This window comes from Lethenteron reissneri, chromosome 11 (genome assembly GCF_015708825.2).
Source record: "Lethenteron reissneri isolate LAM-NWPU_2019-01 chromosome 11, ASM1570882v1, whole genome shotgun sequence".
NCBI classification, from domain to species: Eukaryota; Metazoa; Chordata; class Hyperoartia; order Petromyzontiformes; family Petromyzontidae; genus Lethenteron; species Lethenteron reissneri.
This window is the reverse complement of record NC_083789.1, coordinates 11,528,090-11,544,510: the sequence shown is the minus strand read 5'-3', so window position 1 is coordinate 11,544,510 and position 16,421 is coordinate 11,528,090. Positions and strand designations below refer to the sequence as shown.

The 16,421-nt window shown below is 49.5% G+C and overlaps 1 protein-coding gene across 2 annotated transcripts in view; it reads left to right on the top strand.

Annotated features, from left to right (window-relative positions):
• Positions 1-16,421, top strand: part of ACTR2 (actin related protein 2) — a 29,275-nt gene that overhangs the window by 4,245 nt on the left and 8,609 nt on the right. The window contains exons 2-5 of one of the 2 annotated variants that reach the window (XM_061550131.1): positions 4,684-4,794; positions 5,263-5,277; positions 6,726-6,941; positions 15,976-16,048. In XM_061550131.1, coding sequence (XP_061406115.1) covers positions 4,684-4,794; positions 5,263-5,277; positions 6,726-6,941; positions 15,976-16,048 — 415 coding nt within the window. The remainder of the gene's footprint in view (positions 1-4,683; positions 4,795-5,262; positions 5,278-6,725; positions 6,942-15,975; positions 16,049-16,421) is intronic. The other variant, XM_061550133.1, reaches the window with a different exon arrangement.

The window sequence follows — 16,421 nt, the reverse complement described above, 5'->3', positions numbered from 1 at the left end:
CACCAGGTCCTCATGGAGCCATCATCGAATTACAAGTGCATTTCACTTGTGGGTGGGTGTGTACATCGGTGAGATGTGGAATGATTCATCTGTTAAAATAGTATCTTGCGATTACGATGCGTGCATCAAATCGTACCGTGCGAGAAACAGCTCTTCATAATTTATAGAAAACGACGGGCTGGTGTTGCATCTAGGCTCATGCAATGGTGTTTTAATGTCAGTCATTTGTGGGAATGCTTTCATCCAGCGGAAGATTTTTCTTCATAAAGTATCTCCTAACCTGGTTACAATCCCTTGAGATGAAGCCAAAATCTCGATTGTGAGTATCCAGTGTGCCACGTTAGACGTACATTGTAAACACGTAATGACACTTATACCATTAAAACACCGAAAATCCACCACGTGTCAGTGCACGTTTATGCAACGTTAATTTCATTCATAGATTGGCAAATGACTCAATTGTCATCGTGAATTATGTGATTGCTTGACCAAAGCCCTGCAGACACTTTATTGTACTTTCACAATGGTGAAATAAATAATAACTCTTCTTGGTTCTTTCGGTAAAGTCACGTAGAAGGGAAGTAATAAAATAATAAAAAATAAAACATAATAAAATAATTCTCACGACGTTTCGGCCACAACGCAAGCAGCCGTCCTCAGGTCAAAACCAGGTCTGTCGGGGAGACAGCGTCTGACCTAGTTTTCACCTGAGGACGGCTGCTTGCGTTGTGGCCGAAACGTCGTGAGAATTATTTTATTATGTTTTCTTTTTATTATTTTATTACTTCCCTTCTACGTGACTTTACCGAAAGAACCAAGAAGATGAATCCCTGCAGTCATGAAAGCTCTAAATCGAAATTTAAATAATAACTGATTAATAGGATAGTGACCCCCCCCCCAAATTGCAACAATTCATTAAATCGTTTGGTGGGGGGGGGGGGCAGCGAGTCAATACATGTTCAACATGTCCATCCATCCATTGGTGTCATCAGCTCAGGGTTCAGAGGTCGATGACGACGATGGTCGATAGATCCCAGCGCTTCCTCTTGGCATGCACTCTCGCGACGTTCCCCAGGACGAGCTGGATCCACACACCTCGATGTCCTTATTCCCCCGCCTGCCCCCCACCACCGCCACTGCGCACCCCCTCCCACCACCTTACGCCGATAGCTCGCAACAGCAGCTCGCAATGTCTAAAGGCGGGTCTACACCTGGCCGTTCGTTTGTGCAACCAACCAAATCGCTCTCGAAACCGCGCAACGTAATCGCCTGCTTGTGTGCCGCGACGTCTCTGGTTGCGGAGACATCCAACATGTAAGCGATTCGGTTGCATGCAACTTAGGTTGGTCCCTACTTAGGTTGCATGCAACCTAAGTAGGGACCAGCGTTACGGATTGCTCACCCACTGTGTGTGACCCACGTGTGTGTGACCCACGTATGTGTGTGTGACCTACACTATAGGAAGCAGTCGTCTTAACGGTCAGCACACGGCGATACAAACCCAGTGACGCCGAGTTCGATTCCCGCTCATGGCTAACACCAGTGACGAACATCTGAAGCGGTTCTGGGGCTCCTTTATATCGACCCAGCTTTAAAATTTTGCCTGCTGCTGTGTGGAAATATTAGAAACTGGGAAGGGCGTGGTGCTAGCCATCCATCCGCCCACTCAGGCCGAACTCAGTGGTCCCTAACAGCAATTGCCCCAACAGTCCGTTAGAGGCTATTCGGGGGATCTTTGTGTCTTGTTTTTTGCGCCCCCACACTACGTTACGCACGCCCTCGGTATGTGGCCGATGAATAAGCCAAGCTCTGAAGCCGCCTCATCGAGACTTGGTGTGGGCTGCTATTAAAGCACTCACCCCCCCTCCCTCCCTGTGTAACTTTACCGGGCCGTGGTGTAATTCGGTTGTTTATTTGCACAGGAGGCCGAGTAAGGAAACTTGTTGCTGGTAAGCAGCAGACACCTCTCTTCGATTCAAGGTTTCTGCGAAACTCGCACGCTAGTTCCAGGACGTTGTCCCTGTCACGCCAGTGAGCCACGCGATATGACAGCTGGAGGGCAGGTGTAGGGTTTATGGCCCTTGGGGTCCCCAGCTATAGAAGCGTTTAGATTTTTTGGCCCATGGGGACCACAGAATGTGTGTGGGCTTAGTCGCCCATGGAGCCCCAGATGTAAAAGTATTCCGTGGTTTTTGTGCCATGATCCCCAGATAAACATGTGTGTATGGTGTCTAGCCCATGGGGCGCTTAATAAAGAAAGCTGTGAGTTTACTTGGGACCCCACATAGAAATGTGTGGGTCTTGTTGTGGTGCCATGTGCCCACACAGAGAAAAGTGTGCGTGGTAGTTCGGCCAATGGGCCCACATTGAGATGTATGCAGTGTGTTTCTGGCTCATAGGGCCACAGCTATAGATATGTGTGAGTTCCATAGCCTACGGGGCTTCGGATAGAGGGCCGTGCAGGGGGTGTATGACCCACCGTGCCACAGCTGGGCTCGCGAGAGCTTTTTTAACTGATGCCCACTCCTCTTCAGCCAGCGTGACGATATCACCGTGTGCAGCAGTTAACTTTATTTATTGCAAACGCCCTGCGTTTACACACAGCCAGCGCTCTCGCCTCTGCACCACACTTGCAAACTTTTTTTTAATCTTAGCTCACCTTTGCATCACCGCGAGTGGAAAGTTTGCCAGTGCCCCCCCCCACACGCCGATATACTTTGCTTGTAAATGTGCCATTGTCATCTCAAGTGTGCAGCGGGAATACTTTCCCAAGGTGGGAGTTGCCCTGTGACATAATTCCGTAACCGTGGCTGTGCGCTGAGGTTGACGCCCAGACTGTCAAATTCCTACAAGAAATCGATGCCCCCCCCTCCTCCTACCTTGGGCAAGCATTTGTGACCCGTGTGTCACTCAGTGGGTGCCAGTGCAGTTGCAACTCCTGCACACTCTCAAGCCATGTCCAACCCCTAACCAACCAGTCGCCAGTACTGGCCCCACCGCTAACAATCGAGCCGCACCTGCGATTCGCACGGTTGGCTACGTACAGTGCAAAAGAAATTCAACATGCACACATAGGCAAGCAGCCGTGAGTACTGTCTTCCGATCAGTCTCAAACCAACGACGACAAAACGTCACTATCCATCTGACCGTCACACATCCACCCTGACCAATTAATTGTCCACACCCATTGCAGTACCGTATTTGTTTGTGCATGGGTGGGTATAACTGTCATTGTTTATAGACGTTTACAAATCCGATCTTGTCACACAGTCACAGATTATTAATCTCGTGTACATTCGTTTCTTAAAGCACAGGCAAGCATTTCCCTACATGTAAAGCAGTTTGCGATGTATTTTTGCCCAGTAATCGCAAATTTAGGTATTCACATATCCGACTGCCACGTTTTGGTCTTCAACTTGGTCTCCAGCAAGTCGGATGTATGACCTTGCCCCCTCATATTAATGTTGCTGTTCGTTACACAGCCAGTTGCTCTGCACGTTAAACATTTTGCTCCGCTTAAACATGTTTATCTCGACACATTAATTGTGCAGCAGGGATATTTAAAGTGATGGCTTTTTCATTTTTATTTCCACAATGAAAACAATGAAGCATCTGGCAATATGCAAACCACCACCACAGCAACATGTGCTTTTTAACAAATGCTCAGCAAAATATGTCGTTAGCATCCCGATTAGTGCATCATGATGCTGCAGCGTCATCCCCACCACTAATAGCAGCAGCAGCAGTAGTAGCAGCTGTGGAAGCAGCAGTATCAATTTCATTGTCATCAGAAGCAATAATCGCTGTATCAGAAGCAGCAGCAACATCAGTAGCAGCAACATCAGAAGCAACAGCAGTAGCAGGAACAGCAGGAAACGTCGTGCTGCTTAGCTGGTGGTGGCGGCGCGGGTTTCTTCCTGGAGGGCAGGGAGTAAACACCGCCAAGTGTGGGGCTATCAGGAATGTAGGCAAGCAGGCCCCGGTGCACTGTGCTTTCCGAGCTGTTAGCGGTCTCACTGTATGCGAGAGGTTTTTGTATAACGAAAAAAAAAGTTTCTCTTGTGGTGCCGTAGGTTCAGCTCTCCGGTGCGTGTTCGGTTTGCGTCGCGTGTTCAGGAAGGATGTGTTCGGAGCTTCTCGAATGAAATTCGGTTGCCGAAGAAGCTCTGCGCCTAGGTCGAAACGTCGGACGTGATCCTGAACAGCACGCGCCGTACAACCCGAGAACACATCGGAGAGCTACACGGCACTGTTGCTTGTGGTGGTTTTGATGTTCGCATGTTACCAAGTGTACCGATATTTTTGTGTTTCTTTTTATTCATAAATGTTCATTGAATATTGAGGTTTTTCACTGCCCATTTGATTATTGCTCATAATTGATCTTTTTGGGGGGGTTTGGCCACCTAATGGTTTGGCTATATTTTTCTTGTATAACCCTCCACCACTCGACTTATCCAAACATTTTCCAGCATTTACGTGCACAACCGTTTAAGGCGTCAACTAATGTTTCGGCTCACCGGTGAGTCAAAGAACAATTCTCACAACCGCAATTAGCTACGATGTGTCGCCTGAAACTGCATCAAGCAATCCACGGGTCCGAAACCAGGATGTCCAAATTAACAGCGTCACCTGACCCGGCTTCTTAATTTGTTACTGCTGATGTTGCTGCTGCTGTTGTTCCAGTTTGTGAAGTGCGGATATGCGGGCTCCAACTTCCCCGAACACATCTTCCCAGCCCTCGTGGGGCGACCGATCATCCGCTCCACGGCTAAAGTCGGCAACATCGAGATCAAGGTACGTGACGGACGGACGGATGTTGGCGAACTTCCATTTTGGGGATGTTTCCTCATAACGGTGACGACGGCGAGCGGTGAGCGCCGCGTTCTGTTTCGACAGACGTGGTGCTATTTGTTTTTGGGCTCGTACATTTGTGCACTTGCGAAGTGAGAATTTAGCGAGAATCCTTTTCGCTTAAAATTAAGGCTCTAAAGAACCAGACGACCGGTGTTGTTAACCTCGCTTTCACTCGATGGAGACAAATGAAGATACATTTTTATATTTGTTGCTTGTTGAAGTCTTTTTACTATTTTTCTCTGTTTTGTTTTGATTTAATTTGTACTTTTCTGTGTTATTTCTTTAGTGAGCTGTGACCTGCCCCCTCTCTCCAGCTTTTCGCTGTTTTAGCTGCCTGATGCAAAACATGTTCTTCTCACTGTAGTTCTCCTAATCTTCTTTTTCATCTTCATCCACATGTTGAAGTAGAATAACAGAAAGATGGTAAGTACATAATTTACGACAAAAAGAACAAACAACCCTCCCGTATAACGACCGTTGCTTTGTTATATTTTCGATAAAGTAACAAACTGAGTGGTCTTGTTTGCCGCCCACACTGATTTATTAATTCCTCATTTCGTAATTTTTTTTTTTACGATTTGTGTTTGTAACGCCTGCCGAATGAAAAAAAAACCGTGCATTAACATCTTCCCAGCTCGGTTGTATCCCCCCAACTGCTAATCCTTGCGGTGTGCATGCAAAGCCGACGGCCAATGTTGTTGTCCGCGACTGATGCCCTTATAGATGTTGCCTGCGAATTGTTGAACGCCCGCCGTGGGTTGTCGGAGAGCCGCCATGATATGGTGGCGACGGGCAGAAGGGGGGTTGCACGTTTTTCCCGGCGATGCCGACGCACGGCCCCCTGCTTTTCCAGGAGCAAAAGCGAACATTTTAAATGTTTTGCGCACGGTGTTTGAATATTCAACAAAATAGTTAGTTTTTTGTTATTAAAAGCGAAATTGGCGGCAATTGGGGATGGGATGAAAAAAACGACACGCAAGAAAAATTAATAGCGCTTGTAGACATAAGCACCTTGGCTGTGTTTCCTGGGTTGTCCGAAATGACTTTGAAGAACTGATTCGTAAAATTCAGTCGTATAAATGGGATTTACTGACAACTTTGGAAGAATAGGCTAAATACCGTCTGGAGGGGCTGCCTCGAGCTTCCTGCAGTTGCAGGCGCTACCGCCGGAAGTTGTCCAAGTTAGCAATTGCTGCACCTTTGTCCTGACTTCCAACCAGGCAGGAGACAAATTAAACCAGGATTGTCTTGTTTCAACGGATACCGGAGTTTAATTACAGCAAATCGGCGAACAAATTCACAAACCGTGACAAGTAACTTTCAAAAACCAAAAAGTAAGAATTTTAGATGTACCATGTAAAAAATAAGCTGCCGGTGAAGCGTGTAATCATTGCACGCTAGTGATGTCACTCCCATGCATACATTTTTTTAAACACACATTCATCGATAATACCATCGCCTTAAAAAGAAATATAAAATAGAATTGGCAACGTTTTGGGTCATGTCCCTTCGTAGCACCTTGGACATTTTAACACATCATCAACGCAGCAGTATCACCAGACGCCTGTGACGCTGCGGCTGACCCAGGATATAAGCGGGCCGCATTGTCTGCTTATTTACTTTTGCTACTTATATTCTCCCCCAAACGACGCTCACGATTATTTACGTGTTATGATTTTGCAAAAGTGTTTTCTTGACAAAGAATCTTCAAACTCGCGTCAGATAGGCCTGCGACACACAGCCAAAGTCACACCAATTACAAGATGAGAGCTGTTAAAAAATGAAAAAAATTATTGTTGTTTACAAACTGTGTACGGCGGAGCGCGTGGCGGCGTCCGGGCTGAGCGTGCCGTCTTCCCCCCTGCTTCCAGGACCTCATGGTGGGCGACGACGCCAGCGAGCTGCGCTCCATGCTGGAGGTGAACTACCCGATGGAGAATGGAATCGTGCGCAACTGGGACGACATGAAGCACCTGTGGGACTACACCTTCGGGCCCGACAAGCTCAACGTGAACACGCGCGAGTGCAAGATCCTGCTCACCGAGCCGCCCATGAACCCCATGAAGAACCGCGAGAAGATCATTGAGGTGAGGCGAGTCCGCTGTCGTCGCCGCCGCCGCTGCACTGCTGGTGGCGGCAGTGGTGTGAACGTTGCAACAGTTTAAGGGGGATGAAAAGCTGACCGGGGCCGTGCATTGTGAATGGTGGAGGAGGGGTGGGAGCGAGTGGTTTGGGGATGGAGGATACTAAACGTCCATACACGTAGCGACGAGTTAAGCAGCTACTAGGAAGCGCCCCAACCCAATGGAGTACCGTGGGCCACTTGGGGCCATGTTACAAGGAATTTCATCTCGCCCCCCCCCCCCCCCCCCCCCCATTTGTCGTAACCTGGGACCTGAACCCCTCCGGCCTGTGGACTCTGGTGCAGTTGCTCTGCCCACATTCGAGAGCCAAGCTACTGGTTTGACCCCCATCAACTAACCGACTGGCCACGAGCATTAACTTTGCTCCCAGCCTGATTGCGGTTACCCCAACCGTAATCCCCAACCCAAGTCAAACATCCAACCAGCCGCTAGTACCAGCCAATACTAGCAGCCCAGCCCCGTGGCGCTACCCCTTTCCCCACCTCCGGAGCCGCCTCGTCGGAGACGCTTTTCACGCCGTTGTTCACTTTTCAGTTTTGCCTTTTGCTGCGTGGCCTTTTAAGCTCGCGCCTGGCCACAGCCCTCACAGCTCAGGCCGTGTTGGCTCGGAGCTTCACAGCGAAGCAGAGCCCCATCGCAGTGTCCGCGTGTCCTCGCATATACTTCATGTTGTCATTTGTCACGTGTGTGATATTGGCATTGCAACCCGCAGACTTTTGGCAACCCAACGTGCGTCCCTCCTCCAGTCTCGGCGTGGCATGCGCAGCGCAAAAACATTTGAGCAGGTTTATTTTAACGACCACAACCTTGGCGGCTGCTGCGCCACGTGGGCAATGACAGTGGCTATCTCTTGAGCCATGGCGTAATGTTACATCGCAGGCCTTTGAGAGATGGCGACGGCTGGGGGAGAGGCCTTCATTCAGCAGTGGATTGAACATGGCTGCTGCCGATGATCATGAGATACTACCACAGGCACCACAAGTGCACAGTGCGGGTGAATGTTAATAACGCAGATTTTGCGTCGGTGTAAAATATAATGATGGGAAGTTACACAACGCGGTAGTTGCTTTCCTGCGCTATTCGACGCCGAGTTTTTATCGCCACCTATGCACGCCACGTTTTTTCCTGCGATAAGGGAAGTTGCGGCTCCTTCCCCGTAGCAGCCGGTCGGTCACGTGACCTCCGTGGCGGGTCATGAGCAAGCAGGAACCGGTCAGCCGGCCAGAGCGCAACGCAGAAATCCACCGCCACAGATGGTCACAAGCGATAGCACTCGCCAGTGCCCAGTGGTCGCCCTGGCCAAATTAAAATATTTGGAAGCTAATTACGTATTGATCATGTTGAGATATTTCAGAGTTAGTTCCTTGGAATCCACTTCAGTGGGCTGTTCTCTGACATCAGAATCTTTATTTATCCTGGAGAAATCCGATGAGCTATGAAGCTCTTTTGTATAGATCCAGTAAGGATGGGTCAGAAAGTTATAACAAACGACACAAAAAATAACATCTCTCTTGTCGAGAAATCATCTTGTTACGTGATGCCGATAGCACGATTGGGATAACATTTGGGATGTATCTTATCTCAGTATAAGCCTTTTGTGAGTATCCCTAGAATGTTGCCCGACTGCATTCAGGATGTGTCCAGGCATCGCCTTTTGTCAACCCTGGGGGTTGTGTATCAGAAACTCATCTGGTGCTGTCAGAGGCGCTGTAGCGTTTCACAAGCAACTGATGGCCATGACTTCACCTCGCGAGGTTCCAGTCACATCACCGAATACCTGCACCAAGGGCTCTGCAATTTTCCAGTCTCAAAACCCACACGTTCAGTCCGTTGGGTCAATGGAGTCTGGAACGGCTGCAAACTACACTACACCGCTTACCAGGAGCACGGCCACGCTGTGGATGTTGGGGGTTTGTCTGTCCTTCTCGCGTATAGCTGCTCGTGGTTATTGTCACAGACGAGGAGTTGTTCTTTGCCATAGTTACATGAAAACCACACAACTACTGGCTACTGGATGCACTGAGCCGACTGGGCGTGCGCTACTGCCCATCTGAGATTCTGCCATTGGCTTGATCCGCATTCATGTCACCTTGTTGAATGGCGAAATACGTGGAATCAAAAACTACCGTCAATTTTGGGGGTGGCTCGTATCGGCTCGACTTTGGAATTTCCTCTCCCATCGTTTTATTTTCGCCCACCCGCACTCTCATAATGATAAACCTCGCCGCTCACATCTACAAAAGAGGCCGCACTTTTTTAAAATCCTTTATATTAAGTTCGCTTGCTTGCTTGCATGCGTGCTTGCTTGCTTGCGTGCTTGCTTGCGTGCTTGCTTGCGTGCTTGCTTGCGCGCTTACGACCGTGCAAACCTTTCGGTCGTTTTTTAACCCATTTCCTGTGATCCAATCGAGCTGACATTTTGCACACAGACTCGTTGTGCGAGACAATTAATGTTCGTGAAAAAATTTTCCAAAATTTTTCACTGCTTAGGGAAAACAAATTAAATATTTAATTAGCAATTGTTTAATACTGCAGACAATAATCTGACCCATAGGTGGTAGCCATCTCAAGCCAGAGGACGAAAGGATTCTAGCTGCCACGCATATAAAGGATTTAGAGTGAAAAACTTTGTTTTTACGGGTTATACTTATTTTGTTTGTTACATCTTTGACGGTCGCCGTTCGTTGCTGGCCGCTTGACGTGCGTTTGGCCTGTAGGCGCGTGCGCTCGGCAATTGAATGTCCACGAGATGTTTTGCGTAGCGTCTCGAGATGCGATCATATATTGATGCCGCGAAATGCCAAAAAAGAGTTTTGCACTGGTGCAGTGGAGGGGGGGGGGCAGGAATGTTGAACCGGCTGCAAGTTCACAACTGTTAGTGCAATAACAGGAAGAGAGCAAACTGACTTGTCATTCGGTATGTAAAGAAGAAGCTGCCATTTGCTCGATGACCTAATGGCTGTTTTGCAATACTCTCTGAATAAGAGTAATTGAGTCCGTTTGGTGTTCGTGCCATTCTCGCGGTGCAAGGCTTTCGCGAAGGAAGGCGCTCTGTTTTGCTCAGTCTGCAGTAGTTTTACAGTAGGGCCCGAAGTTGCCATGCGCGATCCCAATTGAGTAATTACAGGGTAATTTTTATTTTCTCAATCTAGAGCGTGACGCCAATGTACAATGGCTCTACTATTCATTGCGAGTGACATCAGGGGACCCTTGACGTCCGGTTACAAACGCACCGCAGTTATTAAACCAGGGCGGCCGCCAGATTCGAGCAGCATTACCCTCCTGTAGAAGCGGTGAAACTCACTACCGCTGGGCTGCATCACCGCGTCACCGCCCCGGTTGTACTACAGAAGACTGTTGCGTAGCCTGTGGACCACCAGTAGAGCCGACACACGTGTACGATGAGACAGTGGTATAACAAATATAAATACCGCGAACTGTAATAGAAAGACAGGAAGTCAAGTGTATTTGGCTAATAGATATAGGTGTGCGATGACGGTGAAAAAACCCTGGTGAAGCTTTTGTCGTTTGAAGTAGAAGGAAAAAGGAATAGGTAGACAGATTAAGATTGCTCTTTGGTTCTTTCGGCAAAGCCATGTAGAAAGAGAAAGCAACAAATCAAACAAAGGTACACGACGCCTCGATTGCAACACAAGCAACCACCATCAGGCACAAATGAAAGAAAACAAACCCAGCAAACCCAGAAATACAATGCAATACAACACAGACAGTAGGCCAACACAACAGCCAACTCGCCACCTGGTTGACCACGCTCCTTCAAAGATTGCCAAACCTGAGAGAAAGACAAAACACAGAACCGGAGACACACAGACAGACACACAAGCAGAGAGAGACAACACAGAGACACAGAGAGAGAGACACACACACAGGCACACAGAGAAACAATGCCCCTATGTCAAGGCCCCAAACAGAGAGAGAGAGGGGGGCAGAGAGAGAGGGGGGGCAGAGAAACCAGCACGTCAATGAGAGACCAGGAGCCCCCCGCAACCGCACGAAAACAAGAGCAACACAACGAGGGGAGACAGAGAGTCTCTCTCTGCTTGTGTGTCTGTCGATGTGTCCTGCAGTCACGAAAGCGCCAAATCAAGATTAAGATTTACAGGTCATCATCAATCAGCAGCCATGGTCAATCCACTGCTGGATGAAAGCCTCCCCAAACCGCGTCCACCATCTGCAATGCAACAATCCATCCAACTCCTACTCATGAACGGAACCGATTTATCACTCCCATCTCCTCGGTTGAGCGATGGACAACATAGTTTTGTAAATGTGACGGGGAGGAGAGTACCGCAAGCAGTGTGATAGCGAATCAAAAAAAAAATCACCGAGTGAAGTTGCATGATCATCATCGTTAAGATTTTGCAAATACTCCGCGGCTACTAAAGCGGCACGGAGGGCGACAGCGAGTTGTAGTCACGTGCCATTTCCTAGAATGGCAGCCCGTGGGGTAGTGGCGCTCGTGCCAAGGTGTGGTGGGCGTTGCCAGGACGGGCATTACCTGCGAGGCAACCTATGCCCCCTTACATTGGCAAGCTTATGTCATGGGTGGAAAGTCGGGGTTCTGGCCCAGCAACGTTGTGTTCCCCCGGTCTCGCATCGCGGATGCCACGCCGCCCCCGCTGCTCGCGTTGTGAAACCCTCCGATGGTAATCGGGTGATTATATAAATGTGGTGCGTGTACCAAGCTGTATATAAGCACGCCTAGTCATTATACGTCGTTATGTGGGAGGGTAGTGAGAGGTGGCGGTGACTTGAGGAGGCCTTCATCCAGCAGCCGATTGACCATGGCTGATGCTGAGTAGAGTACAAGCGCTGTTTTTATGTCGGCAACATGCTTATGTTACACCGGTGGCGGGGGAGGAGGCAGAGGACAGATTCTGATACAAGCGCACTGCAGATATAAGCACACAGCCTTGCTCCGAAGGGGTGTGATTATATATGCGGCTTCTGCATTCAAGAAACACACGAGCACGAATTTACAAAAGCGTGATCAAGATACCCGATTGGTTTATCCGCGCCTGGATTGGCAGCCTGGCATTGAACCAAACCGGGGCGTAAACCCGACCCCCTCCCCCCCCCTGCTAGCCGATATTTGACCGCCGGGGGTGTCTGTGCGTTCACCATTCATGCCGCGGTTGTGCGGAGTGTTGCCGTGCGTGTGCTTGCTTTCGCCACATAGGGTACAGTAGGGTAGGCTCGACGCGCTGCAGGTAGTGGAGCGCCACGTGTGGGACGCGCGCCCGCACGGGGATGGGTGTGGCCCGGCTCGGCAGGTTTCAAAACAAACCGATGCGTCCGTCGGATATAATTGCGCCCGTAAACTGCCGTCTCCCAGTGCGCGGTCCGGACAGCAAAAAAATGCTAAACGGTTCCCAACGAACGAACAAACGTGCGTGCGAGAGCCGGCAGCTGGCGGTTCGTGCCGTGCAAGGCACCTGGTCGATCGTGAAATGCGTGCGGGGGGGTTATTTTTTTGTCGTGCAGTGTGCATTCCTCGTTCGTCCGTTTGCGCAAAGGTGTTGCGGTCTGTTGAATGTGCGCGTATGTACGTTGGACTTCGTTTTCACCGTACGTAGCCAACCGCGCTAATCGGAGGCGGTGCGGTGTGGCGTCGGGGTCTGGCAGCTGACCTCGCGACCTTACTTTCCTGGCCGTAAATGTCACCGTTGTGAGTGAGAAGTTGAGTTCCACCGGTCGGCAACGCCTCGTTTCTCAACTGCGGCCGTCCTGGGTGCGGCGTTCAATTAATTCATTATTATTTTAAAAATCTGCTCTAAGCAAAGCACAGTGGATAGACGCAACAGTGGCTGGATGCTACTGCCACAGTGGTGTAACGGTTAGCAAGCACGCTGGACTCCCCCACCCTTCCCCTGCCCCCAGACACCTGGCCAGTGTGGAAGAGTAGGCCAAACTCCTCTAGAGGGGCTTTCCAGGGATTCCTCTCGTGGAGGCTCTTCTGCCAGCGTGCTGTGAGCGAGCAATTGCCGGGCTGCGCCACTGGGACGTTTGTCCAATTCGTTGCTTTTTATAGTGGGCATGAGTCAGAGTCGGTCAATCAGCAGGTGACGTGTGTTTGGGGTAAAGTGTGGGTTACTCCCCACCTCTGGCACGACGTGTCGCCAGTGTGGTAGTGTAGGGCACGTACCCCTGAGGAGAGAGGGTGGGGAGGGTGTCCTCTGCAGAGCAATCGCAGGGCAGCACCTTTAACAAACAAGACTTTAGGGAGCCGGCACGACGGGTTCGGTGGCGAAGGTCTCACCCCCTGTATCCCCCCCACCTCCACCACGAGCACAGCAAAGGGGGCGGCCCTGTCGCTCGCGCAGGAAATGACAGCAACGTCCGTACCGGGTGGCGCCGGGACCTCGCGGCACCGAGCAAGTACGGGCGGCCGCGCGCTGTAGCCGTAATGACGACGCTCGAGCCCCACTGGCGGTGTACAATGGAAACAATTAACCACCCCTAGGGAGATACACTGACTGATCTTAATTTTAGAACTTTCGTGACTGCAGGAATTATTATTTGGTTCTTTCGGTTAAGTCACGTCTAAAGATAAAATAATACATTAAATTAAATAATAGCATACGACGTTTCGATTGCAACACAAGCAATCATCATCAGGTATAATGAAATAGCGACATAAAATCTAACCAGAAAACTATAGACAGACATATTAGCAGACAGATATCACCAAGATACATAGAGGGAGCAACACAGGTAACAGAGAGGGGTGATCATCTCTGTGGGGTGGCCTTAAATAGACAGAGGGGGGGAGGAGGCAGAGAGAGGGAGGGGGTTAGAGAAAACATTTGCATATCAATGAGTGGTCAAAAAACAAGGTTCTGCAAGTGCGATGACACGGCAAGCAAGTCTGAAAATCAGGAGAAGGACAAACTAAAATTCAATAACCTAGTAAAATATCGAAATGTAATGTAATACAACACAGAGGGTCGGTCAACACACAATTAACGCATAGCCTGGTTGATTACGTATTTCAAAGATTGCTAAGTTAGAATTTAAGTGTGAACATTCCAAAGAGAAGACACAGGCAGAGAGAAGAGAGAGAGAAAAAAAGGATAAGCTCAAAACTTCCCCGTAGAAGTGGTTCAATCTTAATTTTAGAACTTTCGTGACTGCAGGAATTATTATTTGGTTCTTTCGGTTAAGTCACGTCTAAAGATAAAATAATAAATTATTTTATGTCGCTATTTCATTATACCTGATGATGATTGCTTGTGTTGCAATCGAAACGTCGTATGCTATTATTTAATTTAATTTATTATTTTATCTTTAGACGTGACTTAACCGAAAGAACCAAATAATACACTGACCGAGTCGGCGACGGATTAAGGGTTTCACGTTCATACGCAGCCCTTTATTGTTCAATTGACACATGCACAGCAACAACGACATGACTTATGCGTATCTTTGAAATCTCTAACATATGCAGGATACATTTGTAGTGACACACTCAGAGACACTAGGAGTAGGAGGCACTCTATTTATATTAACAGCCTTCACAGTCCACAATTAAGCAACTACAGCTCCCAGTCAGAACAGCTGGCAGACTGTCTGACGATGCCGAGAAGGTGAAGACAACGATGAAGACTCTAGCAGCAAAAGCCCCAAACCTTCGCTCGGGGTCCCCTTTTATCCTCCCAGCGTGGCCTCGCTCCACCCCGACCACGCCCCCTTTCTAGAACCTACCAGCGGGTTCCCGGGCTTCCCTCACGTGCCCCCTCTGTCACTTTTCCCCTACATCCCTCTCTCTGGCTTGTCACGTGACCTGCTGTGAGTCAGGGCTGCTGCAACCGCAGATCCCCTTCTCTGCCAGCAACCCGCGCTATGCTACGCAGTGACCCATTCCATGTCACTGCACATTTATACAATGGAAATCCACTGCTGGATAGGGCCCACTCCCCATGCTATGTAGGTCGTGTGGTGGGAGTTATGTGACCGTAATTCACTCGGCTGGTCGGTGCAGGTTCGGGAAAGTGTGGAGGGAGCAAAGTCGTCGTGAGAGATCGTAAAAGTACAGTCTTCTTTCTTCGGTTCGTCTGATGCAGATAGCAGAGCAACGAATACAATTTCACATGCAGGTGTATCGCCACGATGTCTCCTTCCCATTTGTGGATCAGGCATTGCGTCATTATACATTGCATGGTCTGTTCTGGACGACCACGGTCGCATGCTGGAGAGTTTTTAATTTTCCATTTGTGGATCAGGTATCCGCATCTGCCGTGGTTTGTGCGGATGTAATTTAATGGATGTTGAGCCTCAGCACGGGAATGGGCGCGGCACGGGCTAGAGAAGAGATGGAGTGTGTGGAGTTTAGTGGACTTACCGATGACTGGTACCAGTGGTGTCAAGATCGGCCTCTGTGGAGGAGGCTCGTGAAGGACGCTACTGGGCAGTTGGAGGGAGTCGCCCTCCAGCAACAACAGAGTGCAAAGGAGCGACGCTCACAACAACGAGCGGAGCGCCGGGTGGCTAAACCGTAGCAAGTTGGCACAGTAGGGGGCACAGGTTTTGCATCGGCTAATCATCTCAGTCAGTCGACCAGTAGCACCTGGGTCTGCCCCGTGACCTCCTGCCAGCGGGCATTTGACACTTCACGTGGTCTCAACGTGCACATAGCCTGGCACCGTGGTGATGTCACTGCCACTTAGTGGCGAATGGCGGTTGTTGTTGTTGTTGGAACGATCGCAGTGCCTGGGTGAGTTGGTGTGACTTGCTGGGAGTTTCTGGAGTGCGGAGGTTACACGAAGGACGCCGCCACCTATGAGTTGGCTTGGAGTATAATTATTTTTCTTCAAATGTTTTGAAAGGCAATTCAGCACATTCGGATGGTATAAAAGCGATTCGTCTGAATTACGACGATAGGCTATGAAGAGGGCTTGGAGCCGTGGCCTATGACGGTTTTAACGGAGTGTCGTCTTGCCCGTCATCCCCTTCGCAGGTCATGTTTGAGCAGTACGGCTTCTCGGCGGTGTACATCGCCATTCAGGCCGTGCTGACACTTTACGCGCAAGGTAAGCACGGCGGTTTCGCGCGTCACGCTTAAAGAAGTACATCTGTATTTTTACAAGGACAACAAAGACAAAGATCCCCCGTATAGCCTTTAACAGACTGTTGGGGCAAGTGCTGTTAGAGAGCACCTATGAAGGCTGGGACGGCACACGAGGAGGTGGGTGGCTAGCACGTCGCCCGGGCCGCCTTTGTCTCCCCAGTGGCGATGTTTACACACCGCACCAGGTACTCATTTGAGGCTGTCGACCTGGGGAGGCTCAGGACTGGTTCAGATAATCGTCACTGGTGTCGGCCGTAAGCGAAAGTCGAACTCGGATCTCCGGGATCGTAGCGCAGCACGCTAACCGCTACACTATCACTTCCCACGTATTTTAT